Source organism: Vombatus ursinus, unplaced genomic scaffold, assembly GCF_900497805.2.
Source record: "Vombatus ursinus unplaced genomic scaffold, bare-nosed wombat genome assembly UNPS02014768.1, whole genome shotgun sequence".
NCBI lineage: Eukaryota > Metazoa > Chordata > Mammalia > Diprotodontia > Vombatidae > Vombatus > Vombatus ursinus.
In genome coordinates, this window is record NW_020954546.1 from 36,585,219 (window position 1) to 36,607,915 (window position 22,697).

General features: G+C 42.6%; 3 protein-coding genes across 3 annotated transcripts; 1 reads left to right on the forward strand and 2 right to left on the reverse strand.

Moving 5' to 3' along the window:
- Positions 1-564: 564 nt before the first annotated feature.
- LOC114043288 (bolA-like protein 1) lies at positions 565-1,829 on the reverse strand. Its single transcript, XM_027862364.1, has 2 exons — positions 1,728-1,829; positions 565-1,100 (listed from the first exon to the last, which is right to left on the reverse strand). Exon 2 carries the CDS (start codon positions 1,095-1,097, stop codon positions 672-674), a length of 426 nt encoding a protein of 141 aa, XP_027718165.1. The 5' UTR covers positions 1,098-1,100; positions 1,728-1,829; the 3' UTR covers positions 565-671.
- A 14,156-nt stretch (positions 1,830-15,985) lies between these two features.
- LOC114042883 (histone H2A type 1-H-like) lies at positions 15,986-17,885 on the reverse strand. The gene is made up of 2 exons (XM_027861646.1): positions 17,486-17,885; positions 15,986-16,345 (listed from the first exon to the last, which is right to left on the reverse strand). Exons 1-2 carry the CDS (start codon positions 17,844-17,846, stop codon positions 16,059-16,061), a joined length of 648 nt encoding a protein of 215 aa, XP_027717447.1. The 5' UTR covers positions 17,847-17,885; the 3' UTR covers positions 15,986-16,058.
- LOC114042882 (histone H2B type 2-E-like) lies at positions 16,778-18,636 on the forward strand. The gene is made up of 2 exons (XM_027861645.1): positions 16,778-17,141; positions 18,190-18,636. The coding sequence occupies exons 1-2, from the start codon at positions 16,778-16,780 to the stop codon at positions 18,558-18,560; spliced, it is 735 nt and encodes a 244-aa protein (XP_027717446.1). The 3' UTR covers positions 18,561-18,636.
- The last annotated feature ends 4,061 nt before the right edge of the window (positions 18,637-22,697 follow it).

The window sequence follows — 22,697 nt, forward strand, 5'->3', positions numbered from 1 at the left end:
ACAACCCTGAGAGGGAGGTGCTATTATTATCTCTATTTTAATAGATATTTTAACTCTGTTCAGTTAAGGAAACTGAAGAAGACAGAGATTAAGTGACTTGCCCAAGGTCACACAGATTTGAACTTAGGTCTTCTTGATTCCAGTCCACTGCTCTATTCACATGCACTACCTAGTTGCTAGGCACTTAATAAATGCTTGTTGACTTGACATGGTCTCCTATACCTAGTAACCACTCAGTTTACTTCTGTGAACCTGTTCTGTCTGTAAAATGGGTATAATGTAGAGTGTGCCTACTTTATACGGTTCTTAGGAGGTTCAAAATCAATATATAAAATACTTTGTATGCCAATGCAAGCCATCATTCCTTGGTATCTGCACCAAGACATCACCTCGGTGTTGCACCAAGCAGGGGTTCAGATGAATCACTCAGGGGCTCAACTAGAGTTCCAGTGCCCTCCCTCTGGGTCACAGGGATAAAGTCCCACTTCATTGCCCTTAGTGTGCCTACACTGTGGGACACTTTCTCTTTTCTCGGCTCAGTTTCGCAATCACAAAGACACTGTCTGACACAATCACACTTTTATTTTGGGAGGGCAGGCCCCAGTCAAGGTCAGTCACTCTCTCCCCCCACAAATCTAGAATACATGTGTTATCTTCTCTTCTTCAATTTTTCAGGAGATACCATGGAAGTCTTTCTTACCCCCACCCAGGCAGGCGGGGCTGATGTCTAGGTTGGGGTTATCTCTCCATTGGGCAGGGGTCCGAGCTTGGATGGCCAGCGCATGGACAGGCCCTGCAAGTTCTTCGGCCAGGGCAGCATGGACCAATCGGTGGCGCTGCAGGGGGTTTAGGCCTTCGAAGCGGGAGCTCACCACGGCCACACGGAAATGGGTCTCGCTCCCGGGGGGCACAGCGTGGCCGCTGCTCTCATTGCGAAGCTCCAGCACCTGCGGGCTCAGAGCCTGCTCCAGCTTCGCTCTTATCGCTGCTTCCACAGGGCCCTCCATCCCGGCCCTCTTTACGCTGCCGCTGGACAGACGGACGCAGCCGGACATGGCCCGGGGGGCCAGAAGTCGGACGCGCAGCCCACTCAGCATCAGCTACAGGAAGGATGAGGGAAGGGGAGAGGTAGGGAGGGAAGAAAGGACAAATGAGACTTAGGGACCCTCCCATACAAACCCTGACCTCACCCCTGCCCCATACCCCAATCCAAGCACCCAAGCCCCCTCAATCAGGCAGCCCACCCAAACTGGACCCGGCTGGGAGGTGGGATTCGGGAGATCCCACCCCAGCCTTCTGTGACGTCGAGGAAGGAGGCTACAAAAAGCTCGGGGGGGGCGGGGGTGGGGGGCGCCTAGAACGACCGCTGGAGGCTGGGGGTGGCGGTGGGAATGGGGGGATATGGGAGGAGGGTGCAGAGAAGGGATGGGAGGCGGCTGCGGGGGGTGGTGTGTGTGTTTGGCGGGGGGTCGCTTGCACTGAAGAGGGGGAGGGTTGCCGCTGCAGATGTAAGGACTGATTGAATGAATTAATGAATCATGGATTAATTAAGCGCTTACTACGGTGCACAGCTCTGAGCTAAGCACTGGGCATACAAGCCTATTCCATTTTCTAATATTTTCTACGTTCTAATGGCGGTGGGGGGAACAACACATAGGGGAGGGTTGGGGTGCACTTTCTTCAGGGGTGACGTCTGAGCCCCTGCCCGACCGGTGCCCCTTTTCTACCTGTCCCTAGAGTTCGGCTGCTTCCGCCACTCCTGACTTCTTTACGCCCGCTCCGTTCCTAAATGCGCGGAGGACGCACCGGGAATTGGAGTCTCGGCTTCGCGAGGCATGCCGGGAAATTGAGTCCTTATCTCCTCATTGGGGGGCATTGGTACCAAATTCCCGACATGTCGCGTAGCCAGCTCCCGAGCATTCATGGGAGTTGTAGTTCTTCCTCAGAGTTTCCGTTGAGCCTGCAGTACTCTAGGCAGGTCAACAGAGGCACTGTGGGAGAGTTGGGACAGCATGAAAGAGGATAGGTGTATTTGATTGAACTGTTTGTCTGCACGCTCTCCTTTGCAACAGTCCAATACTCAATTCGTTAATCAGAGACAGAAAATGGGCAGTGTTATAAATCCAATATTCATACCAAGAACATCACCTAGCACACACACACAAAGTGACGCATATACACACACGTATACATATATATATCTGTATGTGTGTAAATATATGTATATGTATGTATGTTTGATTCATTCATTTGAACCCCGATACACACAAACACATACATACGTATATACATATACAAACAATGATCAAGTAGCTCTCCCAAATTGTACCTGTCAGTGGGAAGACTTAGTAGTGTTCAATCCCCTTCATCTTGAACCACAGGGAAAAAGCCAGATTTGGGATCCCTAACTAGGGAACTGAGGCATAGCATAGGAAGGTAGGAATTAGAGAATTAAGGAACTTGGTCTCAAGGATGCCAACTCCTAGACTACCTTGACTTTTTAAAGGTACCTCTAACCCCATAAAATTCTAGGTCATGATGGGAAATCCTCTCATTATTTTGGGAAAAGACAATTCAGAATAAAGCAGAATATTGCTCACATTCTCCTGAGAAGAAGATTAAATATAATTATCATAAGATTATGATTGGAAGGGACCTTAGAGATCAAATCCCCACTTTTGACATATCAGAGACCTGAGGCTTTGAAAAGTGAAATGATTTATCTAAGCTTCCACAACTGGTTTAGTTTAGAGCTAGGACTAGAATTCAGGTCTGATTCCCAGGTCAGGGCTCATTTCAACATATCATGCTATCTTACCTCTAAAGTGTCAACTCCTTTTACTTATCCCTAAAACAAGCACAAGGCAAAATACTTAATAATCTTGGCTCATTTAGGCTGTGCTATTATCTTTAAGGTAAGCAGTACAAGTTTTTAGTATATCCATTTTATAGATAGTTGAGGAAAAAGAGACTCAGAGAGATTAAATGACTTGTCCCTGGTCAGACAGCTAGCTGGTAAGTGTGTGAGCTGGGATGGGAATCTGAATGCCTTCTGACATCTAGGTTTCTGCTATACCATGCTAACCCTATGTCATCCCTGAGATGTATTCACCCCACTCCTTGCATATGTATTGTTTCCCTCATTAGAACGTATACTTTTTGTATTCTCTTCTTTAGTTAATAAAAACAACAAAGTAGTATTTATTAACTAAGAATTAATTTGTGATCAGGAGATCATAATCTATTTTATGGTTACAGTTTGAATGGAAAGTAATATGATTCTGCACTCTTTTCCTATCTCTCTGGTTTCCATCATGGCTATCAAATCAAAGGAAGTCAGGAATCTCAGATTTTACTTTGCAGGATATTCTAACTAGAGACACAAGGGTGGGATGGGAGAAGATGGAGAATGGTTTCATATTTGAAACCAGCCAGACTTAGTAAATAATACTACTAACAGTTGAAAACTAACATTTACATGGTGCTTTAAAGTTTACAAAATGCCTTTTTTTTTTTACAACAGGCCTGTGAAGTACCCCAAAATGGTAGTTATGGGGTGATGGGATCTGGACCCCTAAAAGGAAAAGACCATGTCTTTGAAAGCAATCCAGTCCCTGAATTTTCCCATACATTTCAGCAGTCCAGACCATTGGCCTCTTGCCTGAGTCATCTGGCCCAGCCCAACCCACTTAGATACTTGATAATCCTTTCACAGTGGCTCTGGACCCAGACCACTTAACTCCTTTCACTGTGGCACCTGGCCCACTCCAGTCTATTTACCACTCCTTAATCACATCCAGATCTTTCCACTTTTCCTTTTTTATGTGTAAGTATCAGTCTTACCCCCAGTGAGTTGCAGATTCATCAGGAATCTAGCCTGAGCTATTGGCTTGACAATAAACCTTGCCACCTTGATTGAAAGAAGGTGTGAGTGAATGAATTCATTCCAGGTGGATGCCACTCTGTACTCTTCCATTTCAGGTTCCCAGTACCCCCAAACCACATTAGTAGGATATGTTGGGATAGTGGACATCCAATATAATAATTGGGATATGTAACAATTCTAACCATGATGATCCCTTCAAAGTCACCTTTGTGTGTATTAGCTCCAATTTTTAAAATTAGAATTGTTCCGATTAATATAGCACTTCAAAGTTTGCAAAGCATTTTATGTACATAATTTCACTTGCTCCTCACAATGACTCTGTGAGATAGGTGTTATTATTGTCACCATTTTACAGATGAGGATACTGAGGTTCAGAGGGCCTAAGTAATTTGTTGGGGGTCATTCAGCTAGCAAGTGCAGGAAGCAGTATTTGAATGTAAATCATTCAAATGCAGGTTTTCCTGACTGTAAATCTAACACCATACCAGAATCTGTCTTTTATGACCCAATATTCCAAGTTCTGTATTTACATAGATGGCATTCAATCTTTGGTTTCCTCAGAATTTCTACCAGGAAACTTAGAATATAGCTTATATATAGGTCTCAACAGTTTTGGGGTCAACAGAATTTTCAGGGTCCTTGCTAGCTACTGATGAAATAAGCCAGTACAGGATACAGACAGACAAATAAAGTATAGTTATCCATTCAAGAGTGTAACACACGCCATCATTAGGTGATGGACATATGCATATGCACACGCACACATATAGACATTATTTTGTTGTTCAGTCATATCTGACTGTTCATGAGCCCATTTGGGGGTTTTCTTGGTGAAAATACTAGAATGGTTTGCCATTTTCTTCTCTAGTTCATTTTACAGATGAGGAAACTGAGGCAAATAGAGTTAAGTGACTTGCCCAGGTTCATACAGCTAGTAGGCCAGATTTGAATTCAGGTCTTCCTGACTCCAGGTTTGGCTGCTCTTACACACTTACACACACCCACACCCACACCTTTTTTCCTGAGCTAAGTGACCTACCTATCAAGAGCTCTTCCCCTTCTTCCTCTTTCCCTCCTCCTTCTCCTCTTCCTTCTTCTCCTTTTCTGTCCACGTGGGGTGTCATACCCTTACATGTGGGTGCTTTGTCCAAAGGACTATAATTTTTGATCGCTTGTACTTCACAAGGTATCTTGGGATTTGGGAGGTAGATTCCCCCCCCACCCCATTTTTATTTAGCATTATTTTTTCAAAAAGCTGGAACAATTAACTCTTTGTTTCATGGAGTTTTCATTTATGATTCCTTGAACTATAGCTCTGAAAAAATGGGCTTTGAAAAAGCCCACTGTGATTGAAATAGAGCTACTTGACTATGCCTGTAAACCCCAATCACTCTGGCTCTCACTGATTAGCCTATAATAGGTCCCAGCCTAAGGCTCTCTTGCTCATAGTTGGGTTTTCTTGGCTCCCAGTGAGTGTAAATGGCAATTGTTTTCTGCTCTGGACAAAAACTCTTAGGGTCTTCCCCTTTCAGATTGATTCTTTGTGATGGCAAACTAGGCCATCTTTTGTCTCAATTCTTACCTAGCCCTTAATTACTGAATGGGTCAGACAAATTGAGACCTGGGAAAGGCCTTTGCCTAAAATGGCCTAGGTCTCCCACTGTTTCCTAAGCTATCACCGGTCGTCTTGATTTATGTCTTGCCACTGGACTCAAATAGCTCTGGAAGTGAGTGATACTGACTTTTTGCAGCTCTGACTCACTTAAATCCAATCCACTTGGAAGTCAAGACATCACCCTCCTGATGTCCTTGGTCTTTTTTGAGAATGAAGGATGACCTAGCGACAGTAGCAGAAGAGAAGATGCGTTTATTGTTAGGTAAGATCCAGTAGGGCACTTTGGCAGAAAGAAAAGGTGCTTTTTAGGATGCTTAAATTGTTACCAAGCAAAGAAAGAATGTATCCGATAGCATAGCCATTTATACTAGATTAAAGACAGTATCTCCTTTATCAGTAGGTTAGTTAATTAGTATTTGTTAAGCTGCTGTTGCTCAGTCGTGTCCCTGACCCCATTTGGGGTTGTCTTGGCAAAGATACTGGAATGGTTTGCCATTTCCTTCTCTAGCTTATTTTACAGATGAGGAAACTGAGGCAAACAGGGTTAAGTAAGATGCCCAGGTAAGCCCAGTAAGAGTCTGAGTCTAGATTTGAACTCAGAAAGATCAGTCCTCCTAACTCTAGGTCTGGAACTCCATCCACAATGCCACCGTCTATTGTTAAGCTACTAATGCTTCTGTATTAGATAGGCTAAAGAGAAGGGAGGGAGTTCCTGGAACTATGTATTCAAAGTCTTCTAGAATTTTCCTTTGTAACATTAGGAGGGGGAAGGGGAAAGACAGACATTTAACTTTAAGCTATCCCTGAGGTACATCCTGAGACATAGCAAACTGCCCCCCCCCCCCGCAAAAAAAGGGCAAACATAGAGCAAAATGTAGTCAGTTGTGTTCTCTTCAAAATCCACTTTCAACAACAGATATGTGGGAGGTATCCCTGGTTCCCATTGTGGAAGCATATAAACACTTTTTAGTTCAACTGAAACTATTAAGAAATAATATTTTCTCCAAGCCTAAAAGCTTTTCTAGAATTTTCCCTAAAAAGCAGGCATAACAAAAGCTAAGGCTCTTGAAAAGATGAGAGGTGAAGATCAGATTTGTTTCTTGTCTTATTTAGATTCTTGCCTTTTCCATACCAAGAAACTGTAGGCAAGTGAAAGAAAAGATTGTGATGTTGATTGTGGGAGGAGGGCATCTCTGTCCTTGTAGGGTGAGAGAGAGGCAGGAATTGAGTTCTGACTATTGTTCTGGAATGTTAATCATGAATTGCATTTATAATTATTATCATTTTTTCCTTGTTCAAGATTCCTACCTCAAATTTTCTTGAGGTAGAGAGATAGAGAAATGTCTGAGGGCATGAAGACACTATACTAGTTTGAGCTAGGAATGTTTGGATTTAGAATAATGTTATATTTAAAAATTTTTGTTTCTTGCAGATGTTCCTAAAATGCAGGTTACAGTATTTACTTTTTTTCTTCAATACTATGCAGGTAATAATGAATATTAGGTGCAAAATAGCCTTTATTTTGTCCCGTAATACAGAATCAGGGGAAAAATAGAATCTAAAGCATTCTATAAATAATTGATACAATTTTCCCTCTTCAGGGACCAGGGACTCTAGGGATCTAAGGCTCTCTAAACTTTCTTGATCATATACCCCATATATTTTTGATCATGTACCTAATATACGTGCATTTATTTATAATTTATCTACATACACTTCTGTACCAATAATTATGTACTTTATAAAACTTACACAAAAATAGAAATTAAAAAAAGAGTGAGATTGATGGGGTTGGAATCTGAGCCCCAGAAAGGAAAATCTCTAGCCCAAGACCATTTCCCATCCTTGGTAATTCTATTACCTCATGGACTCTGTACTTTCCCACTTGGCCAAATCTCTGGCATTCCCCTGAGGCTATGGTCCCATCAATTGGTCTTTCATTGTGGCTATACCCAATCTCCCCTCCATTATCTTGCCTCCCTATGGCCCCAGGCCATTTCCCACCATTGGTCCCACCTAGGCTCCATTTCCCACCCTTGGAAATTCTATTACCTCATGGACTATTTGGCCACTCTCCCACGGTCTTTCTGTATATAAAGTCTATCTTGTCTCCATTATGATGCTCAGATTCTTAAAATCTAGCCAAGGCTTAGATTCTTATAATCTAGCCACTGCTTACCCATGTTCAGACTCCTTAAGAGTCTGCTTAAAATGATGGATGTTCTAATAAACCTTGTCTTTGGCTGAAAGAAGGCTTGGGTCAAATTCTTTTGGGTAGGACCCGTGTGTTGTGATTTTGGGGTCCCAGAACCCCTGAACCCCCAAACCACATCAAGATGAAGGTGAAATATTTGATCCTAGAGTCTATAGGGTTTACTATAGGGTTTACTGAATAGGGGAGTGACATGGTTAAGACCGTCACATCAAGAAAATAATTTTGGGAGTTGTGTGGAGGATGGATTGGAGAGGTAAGTGACTTGAGGCAGGGAGAACAATGAGGGGGCTACTGCGACAGTCCAGCAAAAGCTGATTCAGGGCTAAACTAGGATGGTAGCTGTCTGAGTAGTGAGAATGGGATGGATCCTGTGATTCTCAATTATACCACCCAGAATGAAAATTAGAGAGGTAGGTCTCTTACTTATTGCCTTGAAATTCGGAGCCTACACTTCAAGTAGGTATCTGGGGTTTTCCCAGTGTGGGTGCTCTGGTAGTGGTTAGCTTATAACTGTCCTAGCAGCCCAGCTTAGAAGAGGGGAGGTTAGAAATCTGCACAGATGGAGGAGGAAGCAAAGTTGGGGGAGTGTCAGGTGATACACATCGGTGAGGTTGTGCTGGAGGCAAGCCCCATGAATGGTTATTGTTGGAAGAGTGGGATGCAACTTCATTTTCTGCTTGGCTGATCACACATCCCTTGGGGATCAGGCCTCAGATCTTCTTCAGGCCGGAACCTACACTTGAGAGACCACTGTTCTAGTCCTGGAGGATATGAGCTGAAAGGGATGTATTGCTGACCAATACGACAGTGGGAGTATGAATGGTAACCTACTGTCTCTTAACTAACTGTGGGCCTTGTTTCCAAAACAATTACATGCAAAATTACATACAAAAACAATTACAATTACCACCCAAAACTCATCCACTCTTCCCCCTCTCACATTGCCTGCTCCCAATTTCCCTCCTCCATTGCAAGAATGCCAGCTGCTCAGAGCAGTTATAACCTAATCCTGGGGCATCCTCAGCTCAGTAGATGACATTGGAAAATTCCTCTCTCCACTCCTTTTTCATTTTAGGTGGAACAGAATGAGTCACACCAGATAAATAGGCGTGGATAGGCTGTGATCTGCATTGCAAATCTCATTACTGTATCTCTCTTCCACCTTACTCCCAACATCCCCCTCCTGGAAACTTCCTTTTTACCACTGAGGACATTACTGTCCTTCCAGTTACTCTGTTTTATAAAGTTTGTCACTGATTCTTTGCTTTCACCCACCACACTCCGAATCTCGTCTTTTTTATCCCTACCACCTCTCCCCCTTTCGCAACTCACCTTTTGCCTGTGCTGTTGGAATAGCTTCCTAACTGGTCTGGAGCTTCAAATTTACCCACTCAAATTGTCCCTCTGCTCAGTTGCCAAAGTGATTTTCTTAATTCACTAGTATAATGACATCACCTCCTTCCCCTTAAATAAACTTCAGTAATTTCCTAATTACCTTTAGAATCAAATAAACTCCTGTGTTTGACATTTAAAGTCCTTCAAAGCCTGGTCTCAGCTTATCTTTCCAGCTTTATTACATATTATTACTCCCTTTCATGTATTCTATGGTCTCTAGCCCATCAGTTCTCAAAGTGTGGTTCTTGGGAGCATCTCTGAGATGCTTTTAGGGGGTCTGAAAGATTAAAACTTTTTAAAAATAATACTAGGACATTTTAATTAATAATATGGTAAGCATTGATGGATATAACCTATATTAACAAAAGCTCTTTGAAGGATCCACAATACTTTTTGAGAGAAATGATTATTAAATAAGCAGTTATTGGGGAGATCCAGGGTTTTTTCCCCTTCCTAGTTTCCCATTCTCTACTAGGTCAAGCCAGAATTTGAAGGACATTGCTGTTGATGAGATTGGATTAACTTTCTCCTCAACCTTTTTTTTCTGTTTGTTTTTTGTTTTTTTGTTTTTGTTTTTTTTTGTTAGGCAATAAGGTTAAGTGACTTGCCCTAGATCACTCAGCTAGTAAGTGTCAAGTGTCTGAGGTCACATTTGAACTCAGGCCCCACTGACTCCAGTGGGTGCTCTATCTGCTGAGCCAGCTCGCTGCCCCCTTTTCTCCTCAATCTTGTTCAGACCCCATAATCCACCAGCCTCTCATTAGAATAGGTCCAGCTCTCATTATAATATTCATTCTTCTCATTAATTGTTAACCAATCAGAGTTGATTTCCACCCTTAGGATCACCCACTCTTCCAAGGGTTGAGTGGGTTCCATGAGGGGTCTTTGGCATTTGAAAGTGCCTTTGACCAATTATTAATTATCTGCTAGCAATAATTAATAAAATGATTAAATACTCAGAAACTATGTCTCTTGAACTTTGTATATGTTAAACTTTTTACAACTAACAGGGGTAATGATACCAAAATGCTTAAGAACTGCTGGTCTAGTCAAATTGGCTTTCTTGATGTTCCTTGTAGTCCTATTAAAAACACAACAAAAATATCCAAATATGAATGGGAAATTAAGTTATAATGCTGTCCATTTAGGAAAACCATGTAAAAAAGAGAAATGAATTTATAGCAATTTATAACAGCTAGGTGATACAATGGATAGAGCTCTGGTCAGTCAATAATGATTTAATAAGCACCTACTATGTGCCAGGCACTGAACTTGAGAAGCTCACAGTCTGGTGGTGGAGACCAACAAATATCTACAAACAAATTATATTCAAGATAAATAAGAAATAACTAATAGAGGGAAGGCTCTATGTTAACAAAAGGTTGGGAAAGGCTTTCTATAGATGAGATTTTAATTGGGACTCAGAGGAACCAGGGGTTTGTAGTCTATGAGCCAGGAGTCAAGAAGGCCCAAATCCAAATCTGGCCCCATTTATTATCTGTGTGATTTTTGGGCAAGTCACTTAACTTCTGTCTGACTCAGTTTTCTCAACTGTAAAATGGGAATAGCAATAGCACCTACCTCCTAGGGTTGTCCTAGGATCAAACGAGATCATATTTATAAATTTCCTGGTGCATAGTAGGCCCTATATGAATACTCTCATCATCATCATCACCACAACCATTTTCTGGTGAGGTTTTGAATTCAGACAATTCCCTTTTGCCTTGTATATACTGTCAATAATTATACAGAGAATCAGGACTTGCTGAAAAGCTGTTTTATGTTCATTGACTTTTAGGATCTATTAGTTGACTCATATTGGGTATCCTCCAATAAAAAAAGTATTTTTAAAGCAATATTCACCTGCTTAGTTAGCTATCTTGATCAAATTAACTGAGTCATGAATTAGTAACAAACAACTATGACTTACAAATCTACCTCATCCCTTACCAACATAAGCAGGTATTTTTCTTTCATCAGATAAAAGAACTAGAAGTAAAGGTGCCTCAGAGGCCACCTAGTTGTCTAATTCACCCAGGAAATGAGGCCTAGGGAGGCTAGGGGACTTGTCCAAGGTCACACAGGTAGTGTCTGGAGCTATGATTTGAATAAAGGTCCTCTGACTCCAGGCTCAGTGCTCTGTATCAAGTATGTTCAAAGACTATTCTCAAGAATGAAAAGTTTCCTTCTACTTTAACAAGAACTCCAAACATAGTTTATTTATCTTTATTTGAGCATTCTATTTTAAATAAGTCAAAATATTCTATATTAACAATCTTTTAAAATATGTACATATTAGTACAATAGCACACATATAAAATTTATGAGTAAACACAGATATGAGAAAAGTGTGCAGCTTCAGCATATGTATGTATATATATATATATACACATACATTTATTTATTTATTTTTTCCTGTGGGAGTGCCTAATTAAAATACATTTGGAAACCACTGCTCTAGACTGATAGCACCACCCTGTGGTTTAGATTCACCTCAGAGCAGAGGAAAAAACCTTGGGAGAGTTAAAGACAGTCTCTTCCAACATTTCATTTGGTTCCATATTCACCTTAGGGACCTAAAAAGGCCTCTAATCTTATGGTATCACAACGGGGCCTTGGACTCCCTCTGGAGGGGAATGAGTTTAGGGCTGTTGGAAGGGACACACACTGCCTGCCCCTCCCTCCCCCAACCTTGAACAAGCATTACCTACAATCCAGAGTGACAGTAGGACTCTTGTTCTCAATACCATGGAATTGGAACCCAAGATGGCTTTTCTAACTTCAGGGCTATCCTCATAATCCTCCTCTCCCCAAGAAGCAATACAGTCCAGTGGAAAGATTGGGAGTCAGATAGTCTGAATTCAGATCTCACCTCTGAAGCGACTGTGGGCAAACCACTTAAAATCTCTAGGCCTTGATTCTCTCATCTGTAAAATAAGGGGTATTGAACTAGATGGCTTCCAATCTTAGATGTATGATAATCCTAAACTTAAGAACTCTTCCCTGATCCTTGAGCTTTCTAGGAATCTTACATTTCCCAGGCATTCCTTCCTTATTCAAAAGACTGAATTCTCAAACTTTGAGCATGTGCTGCTCCCTCCATCTTTCCATGGCTGAGTCCAGGAATTCTTGTTATTTCACCACTTCAGCTGCTACCATTTCTTGGGCCCTTTCTATCCTGTCTCCCCTGAGGAGCTGGCATCTTAGTGGGTGGGTTAGTCAATGTAGGGTGGGAAAGGGAAGGGGGAGTGTTTACATTAATGCCAAAGCATCCCCTCTGAAAGACCAGCAACTGGCTTATCTAACATCTTCAGAAAAGAGACAGCAACAGATAGGTCAGCTCCCTTTTATAGGCCAAGCACAAAGCCTGGCCTCCGCTCCACAAAAACCCAAGCCAATTAATTAATTCCCAGTAGATGAAATTAAAAGAGGTGTACTTAATCCTTTCTAGAAGGTGACAATGGGCATGTTCACAATCCTCCATCAGGATATATTCTTTCTACTACCCTCAAGTTGATTATTGAATTTCTATGATCAATTCTGGCATAAAGAATTCTCCATTTTTATCTCCTTCCCTTTCTAAGCTTTGGACTAGATGGGACTTTATTTCATCTAATCCCTTCATTTTATGGGTAAGGAAGTAGAAATCAAGAAAGGTAGTAAATAATAGAACCAGTATTCAAATTCAGCATTCATAATTTCAAATCCAGTGATCTATCTATTATACCATGGTGGGTCCTTGAGGGTTCTTTCTGCTTTTCTTTTTTCTGACACTTCAAACTAAAGAAAAATGAAAGAAGAAAACCTCAGGGTCCCTGTCCTATAGGCTTTGACTTAATCTTTCCACTCTGTGCTAATTACCATGGTGGTGATTTTGTGTGCAAAGGACCCCAATGTGTCTCCAGCCTCCTTGACGTGGTAGAATTGAGTTGCTCAGGAATTATATTGTGCCAGGGCAGGTGGCCTTATGACCCTACATCCGACTTATAACCCTTTGCTCCTTCATCTAAGCCCTGGTGTTGGGAGGAAAGAGACACCCCTAGTGACAAGGCTGATTTGCAGGCTTAGGCCCTTGTTCTTCCTTTCTTACAGACTCTTTCAAGGACACTGCCCCACTTGCTACATACACATTCCTACTTGGCAGAACCCACTTCCTGTTGGCATTAGGTTAATTGTCTTCACTCCTTCCTGCCTTCAGAGTGGTTTCTGCTTTTGCCTGGGGACTCTATTTGCCTATAGCCTGTTCAGAGAAAAATCAACCAGATGTTTGATTCACCTGACCCCTTTGATTTTTGTGGCATAGCGCATAGTAGGACACCCTGGCATCAGAAAAGAAAAAGAAAGAAAAATTAATATTTTAAAATTTAACGGATTCACCTCTGATTACCAGTCTTTGAGCTTCCATATTGGCCCATCATAGAAATGCAGGGGTTAAGGGAGCATCCTTGGGGAGACATTTTCTTTGAGTCTGCAAAATAAAGTTGAAAAGGATGTTCTGTATTTTAGGGTGAGGCAAAAGGTTTGATTATAAGGAGTCCTTTGCAAAGTTGGAATTTGAAAAACAAATATTCTCTATTTTATTTACTGCCCCGATCTAAACTTTGGACTAGATGGGACTTTCAAATAATCTCATCTAATCCCTTCATTTTACAGGCAAGGAATTAGAGATCCAGGAAGGTAATAAATAAGAATAGAACTGGTATTCAAACCCAGCTTTAATAATTTCAAATTTAGTTGTTAATTTTTAGCTAATTAAAAAAGCTTCATTTTAATTTCTTTAATTTGATGATTAAAAACAATGCTGTTCATGATCGAGTTTTCAATAAATGTTTACTTTAAATGTGTTGAGTATGCCTAAGGTAATGATACAAATCCTGGTATACTGGGGTATTGAAACAAACAAAAAAAAGGACATTTCAAGGACAAGTGAGTAGGATAATTTGTAGATACTTTCAGGAACATAAGTCATTTGCTCATGAAAGGAATGAGCTGAACTTCCTCTGGCTGGCTCAGTAAAAGGGAGGCTTAGTTTCTTTTGGTTCCAGCCTTGACCTTCTTTCTCATCCTCCAGAGAAAGTAAAGGGAAATGGATGTAGACTATATTGATGGTGAGAACGAAAATACTCTGGCTGGCCGTGTCATTTTTTTTTCCTCCAGAGGCCTTGGATAGAAAGTATTAGGGGTTCTGCTGACACCTTGCAAGGACCATGGCCATACTAGTTCATTTTACAGAGTAGTAGATAGATTCAGAGAAATAAATTGATTAGGCTGAGGTCACTCAGCTAGTTAGCAGCAAAACATTTGGTCTTTTGAATAATACCCGGGCCAGTGCATTTTCTATTAAACTAAACTATATTCCATCTTGTGGGACTTATGAAATAGAGAAGGACGAAGAAAGAGGAAACCTGGGACGGAGGAAAGAAAAAGGATTTTTTTTTTTGGTTTGTTTAAACTTTAAAGTATGACATTCCTAGTCACAAACACTGCTGGCTGAGAGTCTCTGCGTCTCACTGAGGGAAGGTTCTTGGGGCTCAGGGGGGCTCCATTGTCTCCATTTCTTCTCTATTTCCAGAGTTCTCCAGACTAGAGGCCCCTCAGACGCCTAGTCAGTTCCACATGGCCTCAGGGAGCCCCAACCTTTTCCCCAGCAGCAAGGAGCTCAGCTGCAGGGGCACATCTACACAGTCATTGGTCCCCAAGCGTGTCTAGTGCTGGGGGGAAGGGTAGAGCATCCCATCCAGTTTCACTTGGAGAGTTCTAAGCAATTCTAAGCTCAGCTTCCCCGAACGCCAAAGCCTGGGAGAGAACTCCTTTCCCTCTTTTTGTGCCTCACAAAACGAAGCAGCCGCGGAATGAAACATTGAAACGAAACTTTGAGGAAAATGAAGAACAGCGTCTTCTCAGAACCCTGATGTTTCTCCTAGGCGTTACAATTGGGGATTGAATGATCTCTATGATTTCAACGAGGGGCTTTATGTCTCTATGAAACATGGCGGAGAAAGGCTGTTAGAAGCTAATTCCTTTCTACTTGGGGGGGGAGGGAGGAGCAGATTAAACAGAATAGGGCAAAGATTGTTTTCGAAAAGGGAAAGCGTTCAAGAGGAAAAGTCTTTCCCGCCAGTTCCCAGAATGCGTTGGGTATTTCAGGGATAGGATAGGGAATGGTCTTGTGATTTCACTGGCGTAGGGAAGTCCCTCTACCAATTAGGAAGGCACCTACCAATTCAGGTCGGCACCTTCGCTGCTACTAGTCCTAGAGAATTGCCTAGAGCACTAAGGATAAATGACATGGCCAGAAACAGCTAGGTAATTGTTAAGAGGCAGGTCTTAAAACCAACTAGTCCTGGCTTGCAAGGAAGCTCTGAATCCTTTTCGCCACGCAGTCTCGCGATGATGGTTGGGCAGGCAGGGACAGAATACAGACCTCTATTAAAAATAAGTGGATTAAGGAAGCTGGAGACAATGTGGCGTAGAGCCACAGTCGGGTTAAAAAGACCCGATTTTAAATCATTTCATTTCCTTGCGCAAGTCACTTAATCACAGCACCGAGGGCAATTGAGAACCGTAATTGCAGATGTACTTGCTTACCTGTGTTGTCAGAATTTCAAGATCCAGAAATTACCTAAACTAGCAAAATTACAAGCTTATTCCCTATCTCATCCTATAACGGGGGCGGAATAAAGAAACGCCAACATTTACCAACTTCCATATTGTCTGTTACAGAAGGTGTCGACCTGTATTGGTAGGACGAGCCTTTCACACTGTTTTCTACAATAGACTCCAAAGCCACATTTCTTACCATTAAACAAAAAAGGCTTTAAAGGGGAATGCAGAAAAACCATGTGTTTTTGTTTTAAACAAGTGAATAGCATCTTTTTATGATCAAGTGGGTGGCTCTGAAAAGAGCCTTTGTTTCATGGGAAGTCGATGACTCCTGGAGCAGCCGCTTACTTGGAGCTGGTGTATTTGGTGACCGCCTTGGTGCCCTCGGACACGGCGTGTTTGGCCAGCTCCCCGGGCAGCAGCAGGCGCACGGCCGTCTGGATCTCCCGGGAAGTGATGGTGGAGCGCTTGTTGTAGTGCGCCAAACGGGAAGCCTCGCTGGCGATGCGCTCGAAGATGTCATTGACGAAGGAGTTCATGATGCCCATGGCCTTGGAGGAGATGCCGGTGTCAGGGTGGACCTGCTTCAGCACCTTGTAGACATAGACGGAGTAGCTCTCCTTGCGACTGCGCTTACGCTTCTTGCCATCTTTCTTCTGGGCCTTGGTCACTGCTTTCTTGGAGCCCTTCTTAGGAGCAGGAGCTGATTTTCCTGGTTCAGGCATGGTTATCGAAAGCACAAAGCCACTGAAGTCGCGACTGAAGTACAAAGACACAGAATGGCGACAGGCCCTTTACTTATAGATCCGGCATGCAAATAAAGGCTTTGGGATACCCACTAATGATTGGTAGATAATTTTTCGTCATTTCCTGGTAGCCTACGATGCAAATGATGAGATGAAAATTCTCTTTTCCTATTGGTTGCTCTAATCAAACGGCCTTCCTAGCCAATAAAACGACTGCCTTTCTGCCTGCCGGTAGGTCTTATAAATTACTTCAAATTGATGCTAAAAGGTTTTCTGTCTTTCTTTCCCAAAGAGAGGGTCTCATTCCTTTTATCGCCATGTCTGGCCGCGGGAAGCAGGGAGGCAAGGCTCGCGCCAAGGCTAAATCCCGTTCGTCCCGGGCCGGGCTGCAGTTCCCAGTGGGCCGTGTGCACCGTTTGCTCCGTAAGGGTAACTACGCCGAGCGGGTCGGCGCCGGAGCTCCGGTTTACATGGCGGCGGTTCTGGAGTATTTAACTGCTGAAATTTTGGAGCTGGCGGGAAATGCAGCTCGGGACAACAAGAAAACCCGTATCATCCCTCGCCATTTGCAGCTAGCAGTGCGCAACGACGAGGAGCTCAACAAACTCCTCGGGGGAGTCACCATTGCTCAAGGCGGTGTCTTGCCAAACATCCAGGCTGTCTTGCTGCCCAAGAAAACCGAGAGCCATAAGCCTGGCAAAAGCAAATAAACGTTAAGAGGGACTAGACTTGTCCCTCCACCCCCCCAAAACGGCTCTTTTAAGAGCCACCCTCATCTATCAGATTAAGGGGCTATTATCACTAAAGCAGTAACAGGGGCTCTATTATTTTATCACTAGAAAGCAAACAGCTATTTGTCGGGCTATTTATCACTAATAACAAAAATTAACGTCATAGTATCTCAGCTCTTCTTTGATGGAGTGGATGGCTCTAAAAAGAGCCTTTTGTCTTTGGCGTTGTCACTTGCAAGCACAACGCCAAAGAGTTTTTATCCAATTATTTGCCCTTAGGTTTGTGGCTTTCAGTTTTCTTAGGTAGCAGGACCGCCTGTATGTTAGGTAGAACGCCACCCTGGGCAATAGTCACTCTACCCAGAAGCTTGTTGAGCTCTTCGTCGTTGCGGATGGCGAGCTGCAAATGGCGGGGAATGATGCGCGTTTTTTTATTGTCTCTAGCAGCATTGCCTGCCAGCTCCAAGATTTCTGCTGTGAGGTACTCCAGGACAGCGGCCAGGTAGACTGGCGCTCCGGCGCCAACCCTTTCGGCGTAATTGCCCTTGCGGAGCAGGCGATGGACGCGGCCCACTGGGAACTGGAGTCCAGCCCGAGAAGACCGCGTCTTAGCTTTAGCACGAGCTTTACCTCCTTGCTTCCCTCGGCCTGACATGACAGAAATTGTATTAGGAGGAGACACAAAGAGATGTAAGCTACGAGAAAATAACTCGCCGAGATAAAAAAAGGTATCTTTTGTAGACTTCTATAGGGGCGGGGTTAGAAAAAATCAACTTTCATTGGCTTGGAAAAAGCTCCGGAAGAAACCAATAGAAAAAGTAGCTGTAACGCAATTACATTAAGTTGACCAATAGGAATAAAGAGCACGTTGAACCCTAATTTGCATGCTGCCGTTATAAAAGAATGCAGGCTCGCCCATTGCTTTACTCTCTTGCTTTCTTTCGGCCTCCGTGTTCTTTTTTCTTAGACCTAGAAGGCTTTGATAATCATGCCCGAGCCGGCCAAGTCTGCCCCTGCCCCGAAAAAGGGCTCCAAGAAAGCCGTGACCAAGGCCCAGAAGAAGGACGGCAAGAAGCGCAAGCGCAGCCGCAAGGAGAGCTACTCCATCTACGTCTACAAGGTGCTGAAGCAGGTCCACCCCGACACCGGCATCTCCTCCAAGGCCATGGGCATCATGAACTCCTTCGTCAATGACATCTTCGAGCGCATCGCCGGCGAGGCTTCCCGCCTGGCGCACTACAACAAGCGCTCCACTATCACTTCCCGGGAGATCCAGACGGCCGTGCGCCTGCTGCTGCCCGGGGAGCTGGCCAAGCACGCCGTGTCCGAGGGCACCAAGGCCGTCACCAAGTACACTAGCTCCAAGTGAGCATGTGTTCAGAAAGGGGCGGACTCCCCCCTCACCCAAAAGGCTCTTTTCAGAGCCACCTACCTAATCCTGAAAAGAGCTCTAACCTAAATCTCAGTCGAGCTCCCTTACTTTCTTGGAAGATGTCTTAAAGTAGTACTGGCTAGTAAGACTTAGCAGCTTGGGAACTGCAGTCTTTGCAGGTTTAGGAGTATTTATGTTAAACCTAACAATTTTTTATGTCAAGTTATGTCATAACTGTTTGGCCATTTTCTTATAAGCTTTTGGTTGCTTTTTAATAAATGCGTGGTCCTTGCTAGGTGCTTACCTTCGGGAACTGAACATGCTTTTTACTGCGTTGATGGCATTTAAGGTCTAAAACCTCCACTGGCTAGGAGTCAGACTATGGTCCTGGGTCTTTTTTTGGTGGGGGGGTGGGGAATGTGGAGGGAAGCAAGGTTTTTTGACTTTCTGTTTTACAGGCCTTTTGCAGCAAAACCTCCTGCCCACTTCACTGGACTCCTTTGCAATGGGTAGCATTAAAATTCGAAAGTCTCTCGCTGTTTTCACATTGGCTAACGAATACTTGCTCTCCCTTCACTGGAGGACTTCTGCCTCATCAACTTCTCTTCCACGACCCTTCTATGACACTATTTTCTATGGACTGCGTGTGTATTTAATTTATGATATATTGAACAAGCTATTTCTCTCCCTACTCCATTTCCACCAATCAATGTCAATCTGCTATGGTTTCATGAAGTTTTTTTTTAAACTTGATTTCTGAATGCCTGACGTTATGGAACAGGTACATTTTATGTAGCACTCCAGGGCTTCCTTGTAAAACACCCAATATTTATAAGGGTCTGCTATGTGCCAGGCACTAAGCTAAATAAAATAAACAAGGATCTAAGGCCTATCGAAGGTATTTTACTCTTCCCCCACCTCACCAAAGGATAAACCAATTTCCCCTTTCAAATGAACTTCAATCAAATTCTAAAGAATGGCCAGGGGAAGCAAATCCTTCCGTCTCTCCCACTTTCTCCAACTGGGCTGAGCTAAGATAAGTAAATCCTTCTTAGAGAATAATAGGCAACCACAACAAGCCCATAAACCATTTTTGCCAACATTAGTCTAAAGGCAAAGTCAGATAGGTTTAATGTGGAACTAGAAGAGAGCTAAAATAAAGGTAAAAAGAGTAGCTGATCTGGGCGGACTCAGGTCTAGGTCTGCATAATAAAAACATCAATCAGACTGTGTATGTCTGGAGGAAGTTGCCTATTCCTAGAACTCAGGAAAAGAAAATAATTACTGACAGGGATGGGATGTCAGAGTTGTAGACAAAAGGTTAAGTAATTTGCCCAAAATGGCATAGGCCTACTGAAAAAAGGCAGGATTTAAATGTGGGCTCTGTGACTGCCAAGCTTATGCTTTCCCCAAAATTAACATGCTACTTGTCCATAAGTAGGCAGACAGGGGGATATCTCTAGAGTTCTGGTGACAGAATTGTGGTTCTATGGGCTAACCCTAATCTAAAATTCAATAAATTCTTCCCTCCCCACCCCACCATCTTGATGAGGTACATACCTGCCTTTATTTTATTTTATTTTTTTAAAGGGCTGTTCTTTTTTAATTTTTTTAGTTCTTTTTGAAGATTTATTTATTTTTAATTTTCAACATTCACTTCCACAAGATTTTGAGTTCCAAATTTTCTCCCCATCTCATGCCTCCCCCCACCCCAAGATGGCATGTATTCTGTATACCCCTTCCCCTAATCTGCCCTCCCTTCTATCTCTCCCCCCTCTTCTCTTATCCCCTTCCCCCTCTATTTTCCTGTAGGGCAGGATAGATTTCTATACCCCATTTCTAAAAGGCTGTTCTAATTAACCTTCAGAATTAGAAATATCCTGAGCCTCCATTATGTTTTCTTTTATCTAGCTTATCTTCAATAAAATACAAGAACAATTAGATTTGTTTGGGATTACTTCACTGGGTCTTTTTCTGGTAGGCTATCCCTGAAATAGCCCATGTAGTGAATCCTACATTCTAAGGCTCTGGGTGCTGTTATTGTTTTTTTCCCTTTTCTTAGAAGTCTAATTCTTAGAAAGGACCACTAGAAACCTTAGTGGTTTTAGACATTTAGAAAAGATTATTCATCCAAGCCAACCACTTTATTTTGTAAAGGAGGAATTAGAATTTCAGGTGAAATGATTTAATGAAGTGCTTGTTGTCTTCCAAATGATAATCCACCACACTTTTTGGATTCTATATCACTATGAGCAAAACATTTTTAAGTATAGTCCCACTGTGAGTTCATTTACTTATAAATTATATAATGTGCTGCTGTACTAATAATTACAAGTATTATAAAACATATCAAAAACAGAAATGAGAAAGGTATGAGATGAAGATGAAATGATATATGATCCTAGAATCAATAGGGAGTGATGGAGTCTATTGAGTAAGAGAGTGATATGTTTATATCATATCATCAAGAAAATAATTTTGGGACTTGTAGGGAAAATGGATTGGAGAGGGACAAGATTTAAGTTGAGGGGGCAATTAGTGGCTGTTGCAATGTTGTTTGGTTGTTGAGTCATTTTTTCATTTGTGTTTGACTCATTGTGATCCTATCTGATATTTTCTTGGCAAAGATATTGGAGTGGTTTGCTATTTTTTTCTCCAGCTTATTTGACAGATGAGGAAACTAAGGCAAGTAGGGTTAAATGCCTTGCCCAGGGTCACACAGTTAGTAAATGTCTGAGGCCAGATTTGCATTCAGTAAGATGAGTCTTCCTGACTCCAGGTCCACCACTCCATCCACTTGCCACCCAATTACCCTAGGGTTGATCAGGGCCTGAAATGAGCTAGTGACTGAGTAGGAGAGGGTGGATGGATGCAGGAGTTATTGTGGGAGGAGAAATAACATGGTTTGGCAATTTAATAGATAGTAGGGTGAGGGGGAACAAGGAGTCAAAGACAACACCTAGATTGTGAATCTGGGTGACCAGGAGAATGGTAGTCCTTGACAATAGTAGAAAAGGAGAAGTAGGGGTGAGGGGGAAGAGAATGTAATGATATCTCTAATGAAACTCCTAACCCAAACATATCTGTTCATTCTGTGTCATTCAATTTCACTTAAAATCAAGAGGGGAGGTGCGCCTCTTAGTCACTGCTCTGAAGGGCAAAACTCACCTTCTTTGGGGAGCTTGCCATAATCACAGGTCATCTGGAGAAGAGAGGGTTGGTGCAAGGCATGTGTGTGTGTGTGTGTGTGTGTGTGTGTATGTTTGTGATTTTCCTAATGGCAGCAGGTGCTGCTGTGAGTTCCCTGGTAGTGGTCAGGTTATAATTGCCCTGAAGGGCTGAATTTGGGCTTATAAGGGGGTAGTAAGAAGTGTTGGGGGATAAGGGTTGGCATGTTTGTGTTGGAGACAAGCCCAGTAGGACGTGGGTAGGGAGGTTATAACCTTACTCTACCCAAGGAGCCAAAGCTTTTATTCCCCCTACATAGGGTTCCATTAAGAAATATCTCTTTGAACAGAGCCAGCCTTCAAGTAGGTGAATAAGGCAGTTGTCTGTGAGATATGATTTAAGTGATGATGAGCCTAGATCATCCTTAAGTTCACTTTTTTTTTTAACCAATCAACATGCATTTATCAAACAGTTAGTAAGAATTCTAAGAGGCAGAGATGAAGAGAGAAAGCATTCCAGGTATGGGGGACAGCCAGTACAAAAATGTGGAGTTGGGAGATGGAATGTTATGTGTAAAAAACATCAAGTAGACCGTTGTGGCAGAAGGGGACTAGTGTTAAAGAAGACTAGAAAGCTAGGAAGGGGCCTTATAATACAGAATTTTAAATGCCCCAAATCACCTATGTCCCAGGTTGTTGTGAGGATTAAATGAGACATTATTTGCAAAGCACTTTGTAAACCTTAAAGCACTATATAAATGATCGCTATTACTATTATATTAAAAAGGGGAATTCTATCTTGGAGATAATAGGAACCACTAGATATAACAGGAACCGCTCCACTGGAGTGGAGTAAGACGTGATAAGTACTGTGCTTAAGAAAAACCACTTGAGCAGATGTTTGGGGGCCAGAATGAAATGCAGAGATATTAACACTGAGATTCTGTAACTATGCTTCTTGAAGGAT

Excerpts from the sequence above, each read along its gene's own strand:
- LOC114043288 (XM_027862364.1), bottom strand. The coding sequence starts at position 1,097 with ATGCTGAGTGGGCTGCGCGTCCGACTTCTGGCCCCCCGGGCCATGTCC.
- LOC114042882 (XM_027861645.1), top strand. The coding sequence starts at position 16,778 with ATGTCTGGCCGCGGGAAGCAGGGAGGCAAGGCTCGCGCCAAGGCTAAA. Across the intron at positions 17,142-18,189 it reads CTTGCTGCCCAAGAAAACCG|CGGCCAAGTCTGCCCCTGCC; the intron begins AGAGCCATAAGC and ends TCATGCCCGAGC.
- LOC114042883 (XM_027861646.1), bottom strand. The coding sequence starts at position 17,846 with ATGTCAGGCCGAGGGAAGCAAGGAGGTAAAGCTCGTGCTAAAGCTAAG. Across the intron at positions 16,346-17,485 it reads GGTCCTGCTACCTAAGAAAA|GCAGTCGCAAGGAGAGCTAC; the intron begins CTGAAAGCCACA and ends AGAAGCGTAAGC.